Here is a 19,314-nt window from a genome sequence, read left to right on the forward strand (position 1 = left end):
ATTTAAGGGGAATCTTCTCTAAATGTACCACGGACCGATCTCATGGTCCCCTTCACTGAAGCCCTGTCAGCCTCTTGCCAGGGTCGCCATTAAGGGAGACATTTGAGGCTTCGCACCCGGGTGGCAGGTAAGCTCGAGTCACCCCTGTCTACAATATTCCTGAGGAAGAAAGATGGCCATTCAATGAAGAGGAAAATAAAAAAAAAACACTTACTTTAAGACGATTTTGAATTTTTTTACTCCTTTGAATGCAAATTAGCGCTTAAATCGACAAATAAACTGTTCATTTCCAACAATGGATTTTTCTTTTAAAAAAAGTAGACATGTTAGAAGAAAATATCGCTCGTACAAAGAACTACTGTCCAGATACAAACCGTCCACTGGCCGGAATGAAAGACATCCCAACAAAACCACAGGTGTTAGTGAAAAGCAGCTTTGTGCCAAGGCAGGTGTGTCAGAACAAAGAAAACCCGTACCAGTTTCTCCTTCACGTGACCATATGACGTCATTTAGAAGGGTTTTTTTTTTCAATCCCAGAGCATTTTAATTTTGGTTCAAAACATGGGTGACCATCTGAACGGAATTTTACGGGACATTCCCATAATTTTTACAGTCGGGAAATTTTTTTTATCTCGGCTCGTTCCGATTTTTTCCGACAAAGTTAGGCTGGCCATATTTCCTCGATAGAAATACGGGAAATTGGCATTCTAAATACGGGACATTGCCAGTCATCGCCAAAACCGAACAAAGTTGCCAAATATTGCTGAAATTAATGAAAAATCACAATGGCGGGAAATTAAGCATTACTGCTAATTGCAGTTGATTAAAATGAAGTCCACGATAAAAAATAACGTTCACCAAGACAAATTTGGGAGATTAATATTCTTATTTATAGTTGTAGTTATCATAATATAATTCATGAGTAGAAAAAATTCATGTTAATAATTGTCATGTATCGGTACGCCGAAATTGCCAAAAAGAGTGGTCTTCTTTTGATGATGACCTCTGGCGTATACCATACCTCTGCTCTCCCACTATGGAGGAAACCCCGAATACTGTTTCCTTAGTACCATAACGTAAAAGAAGACGACCTACCAAATTTGGAGTTAGTATGAATACTGAACATTCTCCTACAACGCTATGACGTCCGCGGCACCAGAGGGAGAGTACGTAACAAGCAAGCTGTTCACAAGGACGTATAGTAGTACTTCATTCACGAGCTTCTGAAAATTAAGTTTCATTGTGAGAAGAGGACATTCTCGAGAAGTTCGATTTCAGCTCGAATGGTTGTCGGTTTCACATGTTAACGTAGAAATGCGTTGTTCGGAGAATCTTTTATTGTAAGAATCAATTCATTCATGGACATCACCTAAAGAATGTATCATCACGTGTGTTTTCAAACTGGAGCTAACTTCAAAAGATCTCCCGCAATTTTCACACGCATATGGCATTTCTCTCGGGTGGAGTTTTTTGTGCTCCTTGAAACTGGAGCTTTCCGAAAAATTTTCTTTGAAAATATCACACTCATATCAATATCCTTTAGTATGGATTCTTTCGTGATTGCTCAAACGAAATTTGCTAGGAAGTGTTTTACCGCAAACTTCACATTCATATGAGTTCACTTCACTGTGACTGGTTTTGTGGAATTTTAATGAGGAGCTATGACGAAACTTTTTGCCGCAGAACTCGCACTCGAGTGGTTTTTCTCCGGTGTGCAACTTCCTGTGACTGTTTAAACCAGATTTGCATGCGAATTTCTTACCGCAATGGTCACACTCATAGGGTTTTTCTCCAGTGTGGAGTCTTCTATGCCTAACTATTGCTGACAAATCGTAAAACGCTTTACCGCAAACCTCACATTCGTGCGGCCGTTCTCCCGTGTGAATTCTTTTATGAATTTTCAAAACGCAATGAAATGAAAACCCTTTGTTGCATAACTCGCACCTATACGGCTTTTCTCCGGTGTGGACTCTACTGTGTATTCTTAATCCACGGCTATCTGAGAATGTCTTTCGACAAATCTCACACTCATACGGCTTTACTGGAGCATGAACCTTTTGGTGACTGTTCAGGTCAGACACGCGCCCAAATATTTTAGAGCAAATCACACACTCATGTGGTTTTTCTCCTGTATGAACTTTTTTATGACCGTTCAAAGTAGATTTTGTGCGAAACATTTTGCCGCAAGATTCACACTCGTATGGCTTTTCACCAGTGTGGACCAATCTGTGTCTGAGTAGATGTTGTTTTTCCGCAAAAGTTTTGCCACAAGAATCACATTCATGTGGTTTTTCCCGAGTGTGCACTTTTTTGTGACGCTTTAAACCAGACTGTTCTGCAAACTTTACACCACAAAACTCACATTCGTATGGTCTTTCTCCAGTATGCACTCTTTTGTGATTTTCTAAACCAATCTTTTGTGAAAATATTTTATCACAAGTATCGCACTCATACGGCTTTTCTCCAGTGTGAACCTTTTTGTGAATTTTCAAACTGTACAAAAACCCAAATCTTTTGCCACACACATCACAGCCATATGGTTTTTCTCCAGTGTGAACTCTTTTGTGCGAGCTCAATGCAAACTTTCTCAAAAACTTCTTATGACATAAATCACACTCATATGGTTTTTCTTTGGTGTGGACTACTTTGTGGCTAATTAAATTGGACGGGTCTGAGAATCTTTTGCCACAAAAGTCACATTCAAACGGCTTCTCCCCCGCGTGCCTTATTTTGTGAACTTTCAATTCGCACGAAAATCCAAATCGTTTGCCACATAAATCACATTCATGTGGTTTTTCTCCAGTGTGAACTCTTCTGTGCGAGCGTAATAAAATACTTGTCCGGAACTTCTTATCGCATAAGTCGCACCCATATGGCTTTTCTTTGGTGTGGACTACTTTGTGGTGAATTAAATTAGACGCATCCGGAAACCTTTTGCCGCAAAATTCACACTCATATGGCTTCTCTCCAGTATGGCGCCTTTTATGGGGGATTAAACTCTCCTTATGCTTGAAACGTTTACCACAAACCTCACACTCATACGGTCTCTCCTCACTATGAACTCTCATATGACTGTTAAAACTGGACTTTAGCAAGAACTTCTTATTGCAAAACACGCACTCCAGTTGCTTTTTTTCAGAGTGGATTTTTTTATGAAGTGTCAAACTACACGAGCGCATAAACCTCCTACCACAAAGTTCACACCCTTGCGGCTTTTCTCCAGCGCGGCCTCTTTTTTTGCTAAGTATCTTAGACTTACTCGGAATCTTCTTACTGCAATACCTACACTTTTTATTGATGTTAGTGTTGTCTTGAGTATCTTCTTGCGAACTCTTCTCGAAAGACTTTTTCTCGGAGTGGATTATTTTGTGCGCGTTTAACGGAAAGTTCAACTGACAGCACTCGATGCAAACATCACATTCCTGTGACATTTCTACTGCGTCGATTCCCTCATGTTTTTCTCTTGAATGAATTTTCTGATGCATATTCAAACAAGACGCAGACGTAAACTTTTTCCCGCATGAAATGCACTCGTATGGTTTTTCGCCAGTATGGGCTCTCCTGTGAATGTTCCTGTCACCCATTTGCACAAACTTCCTACCGCAAAAACAGCATTCGTACGGCTTTTCTCCACTGTGGATGCGGCTGTGGACAGATAATGTGCAGCGGCGAGCGAATCTTCTGCAGCAAACTTCACACTCAAATGGCTTCTCTCCAGTATGTACTTTATTGTGCCTCGTCAGCAAGTGCTTTAGTGAAAACTTTTTCTCGCAAATATCGCACTGGTAGGGCTTTTCTCCGGTGTGAATCATCTTATGAGAATTTAGGTAACCAGCATCCGAAAACTTTGCGCTGCATATAACGCATTCGTGTGTCTTTTCTCTAGTGTGCATTATTCTTTTGTGCCTCTTAAGATTCTGACGAAAGGTAAACTTTTTTCCGCAGATATCACACTCAAATGGTTTCTCACCTGTATGGATCCTATTGTGATGAGCTAAGACTTCCTTTCGCGAGAATCTATTCCCGCACACGCCGCATTGATGTGGTTTCTCTTCTGTGTGTATTATCTTGTGCGAGTTTAACTTCGTAATGTACGAGAACTTTTTACCGCAAACATCACACTCATATGGGTTTTCTCCAGTGTGAATCCGCTTATGGTAATAGAACTCGGGATACGAAGCGAACTTGGTGCTGCAAACACTACACTCGTATGGCTTTTCTCCAGTGTGCTTCCGATAATGAACATCTAAATTTGCACGCAGTTTGTATTTCCTGCCGCAAATATCGCATTCAAATGGCTTTTCTTCAACATGTGTTTTATTGTGCCTCTTTAACACGGATTTCAGTGAAAATATTTCACCACAAACATCACACTCGTACTCGCAGTTGTTTCTCTTACGAGGCATTTTCTAGCTCGTATCAAACTAGAATATTTTGAACTTGAATGTCGCTGTCTGATATCTTGAGCACGTCACCAAAGGAGCCAATTTATTGTGCTCTAATAATGCGGATAGCAGTGTCACAAAAATTTTGAGCTGAGAAAATTCAACAGTTTTTAACAAACTCAAGTTTCCAATTTTGAGCCTTCTGTGAATTCGTAAGTTTCAGATCATTGAAAATCTGTACATTTGCGTTATTTTTCTACAATATGCTTCGACTTTTGTCCTTCAAATCATCTACTACAAGCACCTTATTCCTATCACTGTTTACCTGAATGGATTATGCTGCGGAACAAGAAGGTACCGGAAATCTTTCCTCCACACTCAGAAGATAATATTATCTCTCCTGTATTTGCCTAGATGAGAAGACACATTTGTTGAGATCTTGAACTTTTGATGGACTTCTTCCATCAAATGCAGTTTTGAATTCGGATTATTGTGGTGCCCAAAAGCCTGCAGAAAGAAGGGAAAAATGTACCGTCATCATAAAGGTTTTCTGTTAGTTGCTGTTGGTGAAATTACTTATTTATTAATCTTCATAACTTCTTCAACTAGAAATTTCTTCGAACGATAATACAGTATATACGACTTTTTTCTGTGATAAGATATCCCCATAATATGAGAGACCATTGGCGTGCGCAAAGGAGGGGGGGCGAGGTTGATTGGGTTATAAAACCCTCCAGCCGAAATTATAGTGTTATTTTGCAGCAAATAACGAACCCCCGACCCCCGTCGGAGGAAAAATAATTTGATCCCCCCCCCCTCCTCGAGAAAATCCTACGGACGACTATGAGAGACCATGACAAATGTAGTTATTTTTAAAGCCCCGTTTACATGTGCAAGATTGGGGAGGGGGGGCTCACTGGTGATTATTACCTGCATGGCAACTTTTAAAGGCGTCTAAAACACATTGCTAGGGAACCACGGTAACTAAAATAAACGTCCCGAAAGTAATTGTTGAGGCCCAAAAACCATTGTTGCCCGACAGTTTTTTACCTATTTCCGGCATTTGACCAGCCTTGAAGAACTTTTCAAGCAGCCTATCGTTCAAGTCGGGTCCCATTTGGTATATATGCAAAATTTGGTGACGATCGATCTAAAATTGAGATTTGTATAGAAAACACACACACACACACACACACAAGTTCGTTACAAGCGTGCACCACTGTATATTCTACACATCAGAGGTTCTTAACCCTTTTCTGCCGCGACCTAAATTCAACAACAATATCAGTTTCGCGATAAATGGAACTGTTTTTCAAAATTGGTGAAACCAGTCAGTCTCTCTCAGGGATGTGCGACAGGCGCTGTCGCACCCGGATTTGAATGTGGGGCAGTGAATTATCATCAGTTCCTTAATTATTTCCTGCATTTATTCCGAATTTTCGTAATTTTGATATTTTCTGAATTTTCGATTTCTCTCTCTCTCACAGAAGAGAAACATCGGGGCTAGAGGATCCCCCGAATGGTAAGGGCTGCCCCAAAACCAGTGATGCAATAAGTGCATTTATAACAAAACTGCATGTGGATGTGTACGAATCATCTATAGGGAGCCGCTGCGAATCAAGTTTGGTGTAGCGTAGTGGTGAACTCATTTTCGCTAATGATGTAAGAAATCATTACCCTTGATTAAATTATTTTTAATTTTAAATAATAATGTTTGTGCATTCTACATTTTAGTTAAATACTTCAGCGCCGACCCACGTTGGTCGCACATCCATTCCTATCCGCATTCCATCCCGGTTGGGTTCGTCACTCTCTCCTATCTCTCTGGTTAGATGACCGCGTACTACCTCTACAAGAGCAGGTGTTTCCAATCGGCAGATGTTTCGACTGCACCTGCCGGGACAGTCCATAAAAGTTCAAGGAGTAGGATTCCTATATGTGTGATATTGTATTTTGTTATTTTTCAAAAATCCTGTAACCTTACTATGGTCTTGAGGACAGTCAAGAAATGTTTTAACATCTTTTCCCATAGGCCTTGCCTTCACTTTCTGTTTGCAAATATTATTTATGTTTGATTCTAATTTACTCCAGTCTTCAACTTCAGTAATAATTATTGGCCTAGGCTTCCCATATTTTCTAGTTTCTTTAGCAACTCTTTCATTGACAACAGTGTTAAAGTCATCTTCATTATATTTCTGATTTTTTCGCATCATTTTCATCATTATTCTTAGTTTCTTCATGAATGTTTATTTGTTCACATTCTGTATTTTCATTTAGATTCTTATCCTGCTCATTATACTCATCAATTCTTTTATTTTCACAATTACTATTTTTACCATTATCAAAAAGACTATTATCATTCCTATTCCTATGATTATATTCCTCTTCAGTAGTTGAATCTGACCCAGTTTCCCTATCAGTGTTAAGTACATCTGATTCCATTTCTCTACTAGTCATAATTTCATTCAAATTTCTTTTTCGCAACCACGTTCTTTTGCTAATTGGGGTTTCTTGTTTCCCACCGCTCTTAGATTTCACATTTTCAGCTGAATTGTGGTTACAACCTTCCCCGAAAAAATGTTTTACAGTCCTGAATTATTTCCTCTCTTATTTTCAAGTATTCTTTTTGATTATTTATTTTCCCACAATCACTAATTCTTCTGATTAACTCTATATATTTATCTGCACTACCACAATTAGGATTACTCTGTATCCTATTTGGATACTTTGCATTTGTCACACAAGCTATCTCATTAATTAAATCCCAATAGTGGTTTTTAGCAATTTCTGACTCTGAGCTCAGCCGACCCAACAACTCAATCTGTATTATATTGCTACGTAATAAACCTGGCGGTTCTCTACCAAACATGCAAGACATAGCTGGTGCCATTGTTTCACAGCAATTACAGATACCCCCTACCTTTTGGAAAAATTAATTCCAATATCTGTTGACAAATTAACAGATCTAGCCGTGCACAAAATTTCACTTAACTATATGACAGAATTAATTTCCGATACTTATTTCACTTTCACCTCTAAACACCAACACTTCACTATTCACTATATGGGCAATTTCTGTTGACAATTAAACAGATCTAGCCGTGCACGGTTCACTTCACTTCACTATATGACGGAATGAATTGTCGACACTGTTTCACTTTCATTCAAAACACTTAACACTTCACTATTCACTAAAAGCACTATTCCAGAGCTGTATGACGGAAATCAATTTCCGGCCCTGATTTCACTTTCAGTTCAGAACACTAACACTTCACTATGCACTAAAAGCACTATTCTGGAACACACTTTCTCTTTCTTCAGGACGTCATCAATTTCCATCTCGCTTCATTAAGCCATCTTCATTTCCAGTCTTAAAACTTCTTTTTTCTCCGTCGCCGATATTTCAGCAGTACGCCACCGTCTTTATGATAGCCGTCGTCAACTTTCTCTTCAAATGTTGTATTGAAGCAACTGTCAGCCACCAATCAGCGAGGCATACAGAAAATACTGTATTCCTGACATAAAAGAAAGCTTAATCAGACATCAAAGCAGTCATTCGCCAACAGCAAACGAAGCGGTTAAGACGTATTTTCGACATCACGTTAATTGATCTACTATGGAAATGAATTAATACAAAATTCTAAAGAGGAAGTTGACAACGGCTCTATCTTTAAGATGGAAGAGTACTGCTGAAGTATCGGCGAGTGAGAAAAGAAAAGATTCAAGACCGGAAATGAAGATGGCTTAATGAAGCGAGATGGAAATTGATGACGTCTTGAAGAAAGATAAAGAGTGCTCCGGAATAGTGCTTTTACAGAATAGTGAAGTGTTTTGAAGAGAAGTGAAATCAGTGTCGGCAATTCATTCCGTCATATAGTGAAGTGAAGTGAACCGTGCACGGCTAGATCTGTTTAATTGTCAACAGAAATTGCCCATATAGTGAATAGTGAAGTGTTGGTGTTTAGAGGTGAAAGTGAAATAAGTATCGGAAATTAATTCTGTCATATAGTTAAGTGAAATTTTGTGCACGGCTAGATCTGTTAATTTGTCAACAGATATTGGAATTAATTTTTCCAAAAGGTAGGGGGTATCTGTAATTGCTGTGAAACAATGGCACCAGCTATGTCTTGCATGTTTGGTAGAGAACCGCCAGGTTTATTACGTAGCAATATAATACAGATTGAGTTGTTGGGTCGGCTGAGCTCAGAGTCAGAAATTGCTAAAAACCACTATTGGGATTTAATTAATGAGATAGCTTGTGTGACAAATGCAAAGTATCCAAATAGGATACAGAGTAATCCTAATTGTGGTAGTGCAGATAAATATATAGAGTTAATCAGAAGAATTAGTGATTGTGGGAAAATAAATAATCAAAAAGAATACTTGAAAATAAGAGAGGAAATAATTCAGGACTGTAAAACATTTTTTCGCGGGAAGGTTGTAACCACAATTCAGCTGAAAATGTGAAATCTAAGAGCGGTGGGAAACAAGAAACCCCAATTAGCAAAAGAACGTGGTTGCGAAAAAGAAATTTGAATGAAATTATGACTAGTAGAGAAATAGAATCAGATGTACTTAACAGTGATAGGGAAACTGGGTCAGATTCAACTACTGAAGAGGAATATAATCATAGGAATAGGAATGATAATAGTCTTTTTGATAATGGTAAAAATAGTAATTGTGAAAATAAAAGAATTGATGAGTATAATGAGCAGGATAAGAATCTAAATGAAAATACAGAATGTGAACAAATAAACATTCATGAAGAAACTAAGAATAATGATGAAAATGATGCGAAAAAATCAGAAATATAATGAAGATGACTTTAACACTGTTGTCAATGAAAGAGTTGCTAAAGAAACTAGAAAATATGGGAAGCCTAGGCCAATAATTATTACTGAAGTTGAAGACTGGAGTAAATTAGAATCAAACATAAATAATATTTGCAAACAGAAAGTGAAGGCAAGGCCTATGGGAAAAGATGTTAAAACATTTCTTGACTGTCCTCAAGACCATAGTAAGGTTACTGGATTTTTGGAAAATAACAAAATACAATATCACACATATAGGAAACCAAACGAAGACACTATGAGGGTATTATTAAAGGGACTACATATAACATGTGAAACCAAACTAGTACAAGAAAAATGAGAAGAAATGGGCCACGATATTATACAGGTAACTAGGCTAACAAGTTACAGGACAAAAAAAGCCATTACCTTATTTATTGATTGAAATAAATAGGAATAAAGACTTTGAGAAAATATACAACATCAAAACTTTATTTAGTTTTGGTATAAACTGTCGAGGCTTATAGAAGACCTGGTAGGCCAATAATGTGCTTTAATCACGGCCAAAGCCAATGCAATAATAACGAACGCTGTAAAATGAAATGTGGGGAGGGCCACTGTACCTACCTGTGTAGTAAAAAGAAGGAAGATGGTCCTGGTAAATGTTGTAACTGTGGTGGTTTGCACATATCAACATGGTCTGGATGTCCAGCTCATCCTAAAAATGCCCATAAACATCATGTAAGATCAAATAGAATTAATATTTTGACAGAACGTACAACAACTAACGAAAATACAACAAAAACAAAAGTCACAAAATAATTTTTGCAATAAAAAAGATTATTTAAGGAATAGTAATGATGATTATGATCATAGACGCACATACGTACAAGCTGTTAGAAATAAGAGATATTAATCAAGATTTTTCTCAAATTTCTGATAGTGAGGTGTCTATTGAAAATATAGAACAGAAGGAATCAAGACAAATTAAAAAACAAAAGACAGTACAAATGGAAATTAATGAAATTTTAGCTACATTAATGAGATGTATGAATAAATTATTGGAAATTGCACCAAATACTGATATAAGTAAAATACAGGAATGCATAGTAAATTCCAAAGACTTCGTAAAGACAGGTTTTTTTATATAGGTGGCGGAATTTCAATAATCGTTAAAAGACATATTGCTTACAAATTAGTTGATTCACAGGATTCTGACGTTATTGATCTGCTGGAGGTGGATATACACACCAACGATAGAAATATTATTAGAATCGGAGTTGTTTACAAGCCCCGTAATAACCCGTTAGATTTCCCTCTTTTGGATAATTTTTTTAATTGTAGATACCCTGCTCTTATGGCTGGGGATTTAAATTGCAAATCCAAATTATGGAATAGTATAGGAGTCAACCATTGTGGTAAACAATTGGAAAATTACTGCAGAAAGAAAAATATTGTGCCTTATGGTACAATTACTCCTACTTCTCATCCTGATCATTTAAACGGTATCCCTGATACAATAGATATTGCACTTACCAGAAATTTGCAGGCTCCAATGTCCATCATTGTGAGACATCTGCTTTCATCGGATCACGATCCGATTTTTCTTACAACTGATTTCACGTTTCCCACTGGAAATAAACCCGGAAAGATTACAAATTGGGAAATTTTCAAAAATATATTATCACAAATTTCAATATCAGAAAATAATTTTGACTCACATAACAATATTGACAACAATATTTCTGATTTAACCGAAAAAATTATTGAAGCTGCTAGCAGTTCAACTAGAATTCGCCCACAACATAATCCATTAACATTGCCAAATTGGTTAAAAAACAAAATTAAGGCGAAAAATAAGGCAAGAAGACACTGGCAACAACATAGAGATAGAACAAATTTTGTCAGATATAAAATTTTAAAGAAAATTATCACCAAAGAAATTAAACTTTTTATTAACGAAAGATATGAACGTTTATAACTGAAGCAGAGTGTAAGGATGGTTCATTATATAAGGTATATAATATTTGTAAACCTAAAAACACTCCGATGGGCGCAATAAATGGTCCGGTCTGTTGCAGATATTGATAGGGTTGAGATATTCGCAAACTCTCTAGAGGTGCAATTCTCACCAAATGACAATACACCATTAAGACAAATTGAAAGAGCAAACAGAAGAGTTGAAAATTATTTTTCAATAAATAGAACTGATCAGTTTTCTGCACCCTTTCCAACAAATGAAAATGAGGTCTCTGGAATAATAAAAGCTCTAAAGGGAAATAAAGCATCTGGAGCTGATGGCATAGCTGCCAACTTTTGAAAATGAAAATTCGGGAGATTTTCGCGCACACCCGTATTTTATGCTAAAACGACTCCCTAATAAATACAATATGGATTTTTCCAAATAAAATAGGGATTTTCCAAACATAAAAGTTGAAGCGTAGGGAATAAAATCCCTACTCAAAAACTGAAGTCAAATTAAAATAGGGATTTTACAGACATGGAAGTTAAACCCTTGGGAATAAAATTCCTACGCAGAAAACAAGTGAAATTGGAGGCCAAAACTTCAATGATGTAAAAATAAATATTGTGTTCAATCAGAAACGCTGTGAACAAACATTCTCCGCGAATGACCCCAAAATCATCGGAAGATGAAGGAAAACACCGTCAATTTTTGAAGAACACTGACTTTTTGTGACACTTGCTTGATGTTTTTTTTTCACTTCACGACTGATGATGGCAGTCTTTCCATGACCGATGTTTATGTCCGTAACACAACTTGTACAAAAAGGAAAAGTCAGCCCTCTTCTGGAACGTTTGATGAAAGGAAATTCATCGGAATAAGTATCTTTAAAATTGATTAAATATGTTTTTGCTTATCAGTATTCATGCTTTGTTATATCGCACGTACGTAACTTCAACAAAAGAAATTTTGACCACATGTGCATCACCATAATCTTCAATTATTATCCAGGACTATTGGCTGCTAAGCCATTTCCCTGCACGATAAGACAAACAACTTTCTTGTTACCATCAGAGGGTTTGTAAAACTTCCTTAAAAAGAGAATTTCCCCATTTACGACGTGTGACGTCATTTCGAAAGGGAAAAAAAGATGCCCCACAAGAAATTCCTTAGGGATTGTTTTCATAAGCGGGGATTTTTTTAATGAAGTAGGGAATTTTTTGGGACAATTAGGGATTTTTGTGATTTTCGTAAAAATTCGGGAGATTTAAGAACTTTTCGGGAGATCGAGCGATGAAGATAAAATTCGGGAGATTCCCGAAAAATTCGGGAGACTTGGCAGCTATGTGATGGTATTACCAGCAAATATAATTAAAATTCTCACTCACATCTACAAACTCATGGAATATGAATATTTTCCAAAAATTTGGAAATATGCTATTGTAATTTTAATTCCCAAATCTGGGCAAAATTTAACTCGCGCTTCTTCATGGAGACCAATATCATTATTGAGTTGTCTGGGAAAAGTATATGAGAGGGTAATCATTCAGAGATTCGATCATTACAACGATAATAACAACATCATTATTCCTGAACAGCACTTTGCTCCTCAGAAGTAACCATTCAACTACTACACAATTGCTGAGGGTCATTGAATACCTTCAAAAAGCTAAGACAAATAGAGAATCTGTTGCTTTAGCTATGTTTGACCTGTCAAAAAGTTTTGATAAGGTATGGAACAACAGACTTTTCCAAAAATTAATCAATATGAAATTACCTTCAAGTCTTATTTACTTTGTTAAAAGTTACCTTGAAGGGAGAACTTTTAGAGTAAAGATCAATCAATCTTTTTCAAGTGAAAGACAAATCAGGGCATCAATTGCTCAAGGTAGTGTTTTGGGCCCAGCCTTACACAATTTCCATATGAATGACTTTCCAATAAACCGTTCTGGTCTTAAAGCCCTTTATGCAGATGATAGTGCTGTTGCCCAAAATCATATTAACCCATTAATGGCACTAAATGGCCTTCAGTAATGCACCAGAGAAATTGAACGATGGTGTCTAAATAACAGAGTCAAACTAAATGCTGAAAAGACAGTATTTATGTGTATTTCCAACAAACACGAAATGCCAAATTTTGATACATTAGAAGTAAATGGACGAATTGCTCCTATAGAGAGGGTGAAATATCTCGGCGTTATCCTGTACCGCAGAAACTCTCTCTAAAACCACAATGTGATGAAGCAGTTAGAATATTTACAATTGCGGCACAGAAAATGAAAAGGATTATTCAAAATAAAATTTCTCTTTCGAACAGAAATGAAATTATTCTTTACAAACTTGTATTAAGACCTACCATGTTATATGTGGCTCTTCCGCATATAACATGGTAGGTCCCTGCGTGGTTCTTTGTATCTGATGCAAATATAGCTCACATAGAAAGAGAACAAAATAAATATTTGAGAAGATCTCTTAATGCAGTATGGTATATTCGTAATATTCATATTAGAAGAGACACCAAATTAGAGACAATTTTTGATTTTGTGCAGGATTTAGCTAGAACTGTTTTTTAAAAACTCGAAATGTCTGAGTGGGAACATCTAAGAAACATTTCTCCATACAGAGGCGATGAATATTTGAGACTGCGTAGACCTAAGAATCTAATCACCATGATGAGACCAAATATTCCAGGACTTTAAAAAATTGTTTTTCCCGGTGCATTGGCAAAAACAATTTGTATATATTGTAAATATATTGTTCTATAAGTAATACTTTTGTAAATAGTACTCTTGAATATGCTAAATTTTTTCAAAACCAAAATATCAGATTACATATTGATGGTTGCAATATATATTATTAGTTCCGTGCATAAATATTAATATGATATGGTAGAATGTATAATCTTCATATATAAAAATGATATTGTTGAACAAGTGTATCGATTGAAATCACAGAGTAAGAATAATATAGAGCGTGCGCGAGGGGCTACAATGTGAAGCAAAGATCCAGAGTCACGTGACTCTGGTCAAAAGGCTGGTTCAGGGAATCTCGCTTTCAATGCTTTCCTTATGGCTATTTGTATGACAATCTACACGCGCTGTCTTAGTTTTGATTAGAATGGCCAACACTTGCGCAGCTTTCGGATGTTCTGAACGGTTTAGGAAAGGGGGACCAGTATCCTTTCACAAGGGAATACTTTTTTGCTTATTCCCCTTCTTATAAATTAAAAATTGGAATATTAAATTGACGATTCAATGGATTTCTGATGTATTTGCAGTTTTTAACGATTCCATTTTGGATTTAATTCAATTAAAGTTCCAAGTTTTGGTAAAATTCAAATGTCATGAGCCATTATTAAATGTTTTAATAGAATTTTTGGCAATAAATGATTGAAGTAATGAGTTTTATTAACTTTTAACTGAAATATAGATCTCTGCAAGATTTGGCGAGCTAGTGAGTTTATTCGAGTTTTGCTGAACTTGAAGAAAATATGCTTTTCAGAATGAGGAATTTATGACAAATATTTTATTAAAATAGAATGTAATGAAAACACACCCTCTAGACAATGGCAGTTTTGCATAACAATGTATAACTACCTCCTAAGAATAGTACTTTTACCTCTCTTCACGCCTGAGATAAAACTATTACAGAAAAGAAATTTTTTTATTGATTAATTTGTGTTTGCTGTATGTGAAATTGCCCTCAAGCAACAAAAATCAATTAATTAATTGATTTCCACTCAATATCTTCATTAGGACCATCTGAGTTAAGATCTGAAGTCACTATGTGTACCTCAGATGTTAACTGAATGAAAGAATCATTCTAAAAACTACTTAATGCCTAAAAAAAAAAATGAACATTCACATATGTATACTTCTGGAGCGAAGAGGTTACACATATGTGACATGTACCATACATTTTCGTACTCTAAATTATTACATAGACACGCTACACGAAATTTCATTTCTTATAATTTAGAAAAGTACTGACGATGAGGTATTGCAATTTTCTTGAAAAATTCATTTTATTCCTGAAATATTATGTAAGTGTTTGCATTTTTGTGTGATAAGGTTATAAAAGGTTTTTCAAGAATGTTGGAAATGAAACTTTTACTTATTATTTGAATATTTCATGACTGAATATGGTATGAGTGTGAATGTGTTACATTACATAACATAATATGATGCATTATAATTATATACTCAAAATAAATGTATGATTAGAGTAATTTTAATGTTCTTGGAAGATAATTTTTAATGTTTTAATAACTCGTAGTTGAAAAAATTTTCGAAATTAAAAGTGACAAAGTGAATGAGAAGAGAATATTTAAAAATATAAATGAAATAGGCTGTGTATATGAGACATAGGTTATATAACAGGATTTAAAAACTCAAAAGTCTCAAATTATTAGGAATTATCCCTTTTGGAAAATAAAAAAATTTTGTTTTTCAATATTTGTTTATATTATAGAATTGATTTTTTTTTTTTTTTTGGAATTCCTCATTCCCTAAATATTTTACAAAAGAATGAATGAAATTCATTGAAGAAATGAAGGAAAGTTTTCATCAACTCGATCGAGTCAAATTTCGTTACAACAACATCCTAGCATTAACACAAAATCACTATGTTCTGCGAAAACGAGCCAAATGTAATAGCGCAGAACCTGTTCTTTCCCCGACAATACTGCTCATCTTTCCTTCACATTCAACAAGTTTTATCAATAGTGAACGAGCGGTCTATTATATCTTTAGTCTATGATTGAAATATATGATGATATAAAAATGGCCCTGATAAGACTCTTTTTTTTGAAAAGTTACGGACTTTCTTATATTTTTTCGGTTTTCTTGGAAAAAATAAATGTCGTGAATGATTCTGGTTTTTACGTTCGCCAATGTTAAAATTGTAATATCGTGAAGCAAACTTGTCAACTTGTATAATTTGTCAAGTGAAAAATGTAAAACTTGATCTGATCGCACTGTGCAGTGGCAATTCGTTTAAAGAATGTGTTAATTCTTAATTTTCTTGTTTTGCTCATTCGAGCGTGAGCCTCGTTTAAAAAAGGGAGGCAAATTTAATTAATCTACACACCTGCCATGGCTAAATTGCACAAAAGCACTTGTAGACAGTGCAAATGAGGATAGGGAGGGCATGCAGTGCGCCAACCGTGCTGTGGTACCTCAACAAACCAAGGAAGGCAATCTATCTGTCTATCTAGTAAATGCTATGAATCCTGATAATGAAAAAATTTAAAGAATTCAATATAATAATACAAGGATTAAATTCTAAATAAACAACATTCTTAATGGCACATATAAGAGATAAGCCGTCAACAATTAGACAATGGAATGCAAATGGCATTTATAATGACTTACCAGAGTTGAGGGAACTTGTTTTTGATAGGGATACAGACATACTTTGTGTTTCTGAAACTTTTCTTAAACCTGGGAAAAATACAAAAATTGGTAATTTCAATTGTATTCGATGGGATAGAACAACGGGAAGAAAAGGTGGTATAGCTACTTATTTAAATCGTAAGTTGCCTTTCGCACAAATAAACTTACCTGGTGGAACTATGGAAGCAATAGCAACGGAAGTTGCTATAAACAGGAATTTTAAAATAAGAATTGCTTCAGTATACAGACCACCAGGTAATTAAATTGACAACAATTTATTAAAAAGAGATTTTTGATACTAATATTCCTACAATATTAGTTGGAGATTTAAATTGTAAAAACAAATTCTGGGGTTCAAAGATCACTAATAAAAATGGAAAAGAAAAATTAAAAAATTTCTGCCAGGGAAATAGAATAGATATGTTAGGTACCAGTGAACCTACTCACATACCATATAATAATACTAATTTTTCATCTGATGTTATTGATATAACACTTTTGAAAAATATAAATATTAGAATTAAAGCAGAGGTATTAAATGCCTTAAGTTCAGATCATTTACCTGTAGAACTCCAAATTGATATGTCTTCTACAGCAAAAAAAATCATGTATAAAATTATTGACGGGCAGAAATATCAAAAAATCTTACAGGATAAACCTGTATTGGTGCCCATTCTTGAAAATGAATCTGAAACAAAAAACATGATTGAGGAGATTACAAATAATATGCTTGAAGCACACACAATAGCTACTAGAGAAAAAGTTGAGGATTTGAATCCTTTGAAATTACCTCAATATTTAAAAATTAAAATTCGGGAAAAAAATAGAATTAGAAGAATGTATCAGAGAGAACGAGGGATCCATTTTTTTAAACAATTATACAATATATACACAAGAAATTTAAAACACGAAATCAAAGATTTTCAAAATTTACGTTTTGAGAACTGGATCAGAGATGCTAATGCTGGATTCTCCCCTTGTCCTTAGAAAACGCTCGCTCAGCACTTGTCCTTAACTTGAGGAGCTACTCAACAGAGAGAGGAGAGTTCTAGGAGTATTCCCAGAGAGATGCATTCTCCCCTTCTCCTTAAACATTATCCTTAGGATCACGTGACTGGTTGCGGAGAAAAAACGGGGTCTTTGCCCGTGTGTGTAAAAAATGTAACGCATGCTGCATAGCACAACCACTTAGAGGTTGACACAGTAGTTATGTTAAATCATCGGGGTGGGATGTTGAACATTTTCCAAGTCTATGAATTTAATGTCAATGTTAAAGCCATTTGGATTTATGTCTCATATTCCTAAACAAATGCTACATACAATTAGAGCCCTTGCAATATCAGCGGGTCAGTTGGAAAAACTATATTCTCAAGAGAAGTGTGATCTCTCACTCAGGAAAATGTATTCACCAGAGATTTCTTAGGGAGGATACCCACTTTGTACTGTAACATAACAAGCAAGTTATCAACTATGTAATTACATCTGTTATAATGTATAGTATAGTTATAATGTATAGTATGTAACACACAAGTTATTACAATAAGGTTATTTAGAACTGTTCATTTTGTTTTTTCAGCTGCATCTAATAAAAAAATAAATTGTAACTATAATTTGGATAGATTAACTTTGTTATTCCATCCAGTTGTTAAAAATACACGTGAATTTCCTATGCAACTGATTCTTGTGTCAAATTCACTGCAATAAAGCAACATCCATAGATTTTTTTCTAATTAAAAATTGTAATCACAAACAGAAAACACCTATTTACTGCTCATGAACAAATTTATTAGAGACACTTGTATACAGTATCATCAAAAACATTTCACATGCACATATATGATCGTGCTACGTATGAATATACATGATGATCAACTTCCAAGTCAACAGCACTGAAAGGTAATTTCATTCAGCATTTTCACCTGAAATGGAGGAAGTGGGTAAATCGATAAATTAATGAATATTGTAAGCTTTGTGTGTGTGTGTCATAAAAATGACAGAGTTAAAAATGAAGGTTCAACTTACTTGAGAAATTCGTGGATTAAATCCATCTGCACACTTCATGAGCACCGAGTTCTATGTCGTCAACAGAAAAATATAATTTCTCCCTTTTTATAACTCCCTCACTTCAGCAAAGTCAAAAACCTAAAAACATTTTAAATAGTTACAAATAATATTTCAATGTATCCATAGTGATGGAACACTACTAACAACCATACATGCACTTCACACACATTCCTCTCATATTTTCCTTCTGCGTACTTTCTAGAAATTGTTCATTTGTTGATTAGTTCGAAAAATTTTACAAAATCGCTCACTTGTGTGTTTCAATAACTTTTTTTTCAATGTTCATTCAACAATTGATTGTGTGTCAAAGATTCTCTCACATCTTTGGGCAGGGTGAATGATTTCTGAAACTCTTTGAGCAGGAGATGTTTGGGAAAGCTAGACCAAACTCACTTTAAATGAGAAAGAGCAAGTTTTTGCTTATTTTCGACAATTGCATTGCTCATTCAGAGATAAAATATCTTCAGACAATCCAAATATGATTTCTCTGCCTAATTAAAGATGCCTATTCACAATAATTATAAACGGACATAAACATTAAAAACACAAGCATTTCATCCAAAATGACGTTTTTGAAAAAGTACCTCACACGTAGTCAGTCGCCTTAATGCATGCTTCTCAAATAAAATACACATTATTTCAAGAACTAAATTACACTTAACTTTATAATGCTATTTCCTATGCGAGTTCAATGTTAGAAAATTATAAATGGTTAGATA

At 35.3% G+C, this 19,314-nt stretch overlaps 1 protein-coding gene across 7 annotated transcripts; it reads right to left on the reverse strand.

Annotated features, from left to right (window-relative positions):
• Positions 1-267: 267 nt before the first annotated feature.
• LOC149065225 (uncharacterized) lies at positions 268-19,287 on the reverse strand. Of its 7 annotated transcripts, XM_089254397.1 has the most exons (8): positions 18,554-19,287; positions 18,393-18,450; positions 17,094-17,219; positions 16,511-16,579; positions 16,227-16,368; positions 10,712-10,806; positions 9,803-9,893; positions 268-4,892 (listed from the first exon to the last, which is right to left on the reverse strand). In XM_089254397.1, the coding sequence occupies exon 8, from the start codon at positions 4,404-4,406 to the stop codon at positions 1,530-1,532; it is 2,877 nt and encodes a 958-aa protein (XP_089110523.1). In that variant the 5' UTR covers positions 4,407-4,892; positions 9,803-9,893; positions 10,712-10,806; positions 16,227-16,368; positions 16,511-16,579; positions 17,094-17,219; positions 18,393-18,450; positions 18,554-19,287; the 3' UTR covers positions 268-1,529. The 7 variants fall into 7 exon arrangements, with proteins under 7 accessions (XP_089110523.1, XP_089110526.1, XP_089110522.1 ...); XM_089254400.1 differs by lacking the exon at positions 18,393-18,450 and having other exon boundaries at positions 17,181-17,219; XM_089254396.1 differs by lacking the exon at positions 18,393-18,450.
• Positions 19,288-19,314: the final 27 nt, after the last annotated feature.

This window comes from Pholcus phalangioides, unplaced genomic scaffold, assembly GCF_987345545.1.
Source record: "Pholcus phalangioides strain wild (caught in Gottingen) unplaced genomic scaffold, Ppha-v1.0 ptg000041l_1, whole genome shotgun sequence".
Lineage (NCBI taxonomy): Eukaryota > Metazoa > Arthropoda > Arachnida > Araneae > Pholcidae > Pholcus > Pholcus phalangioides.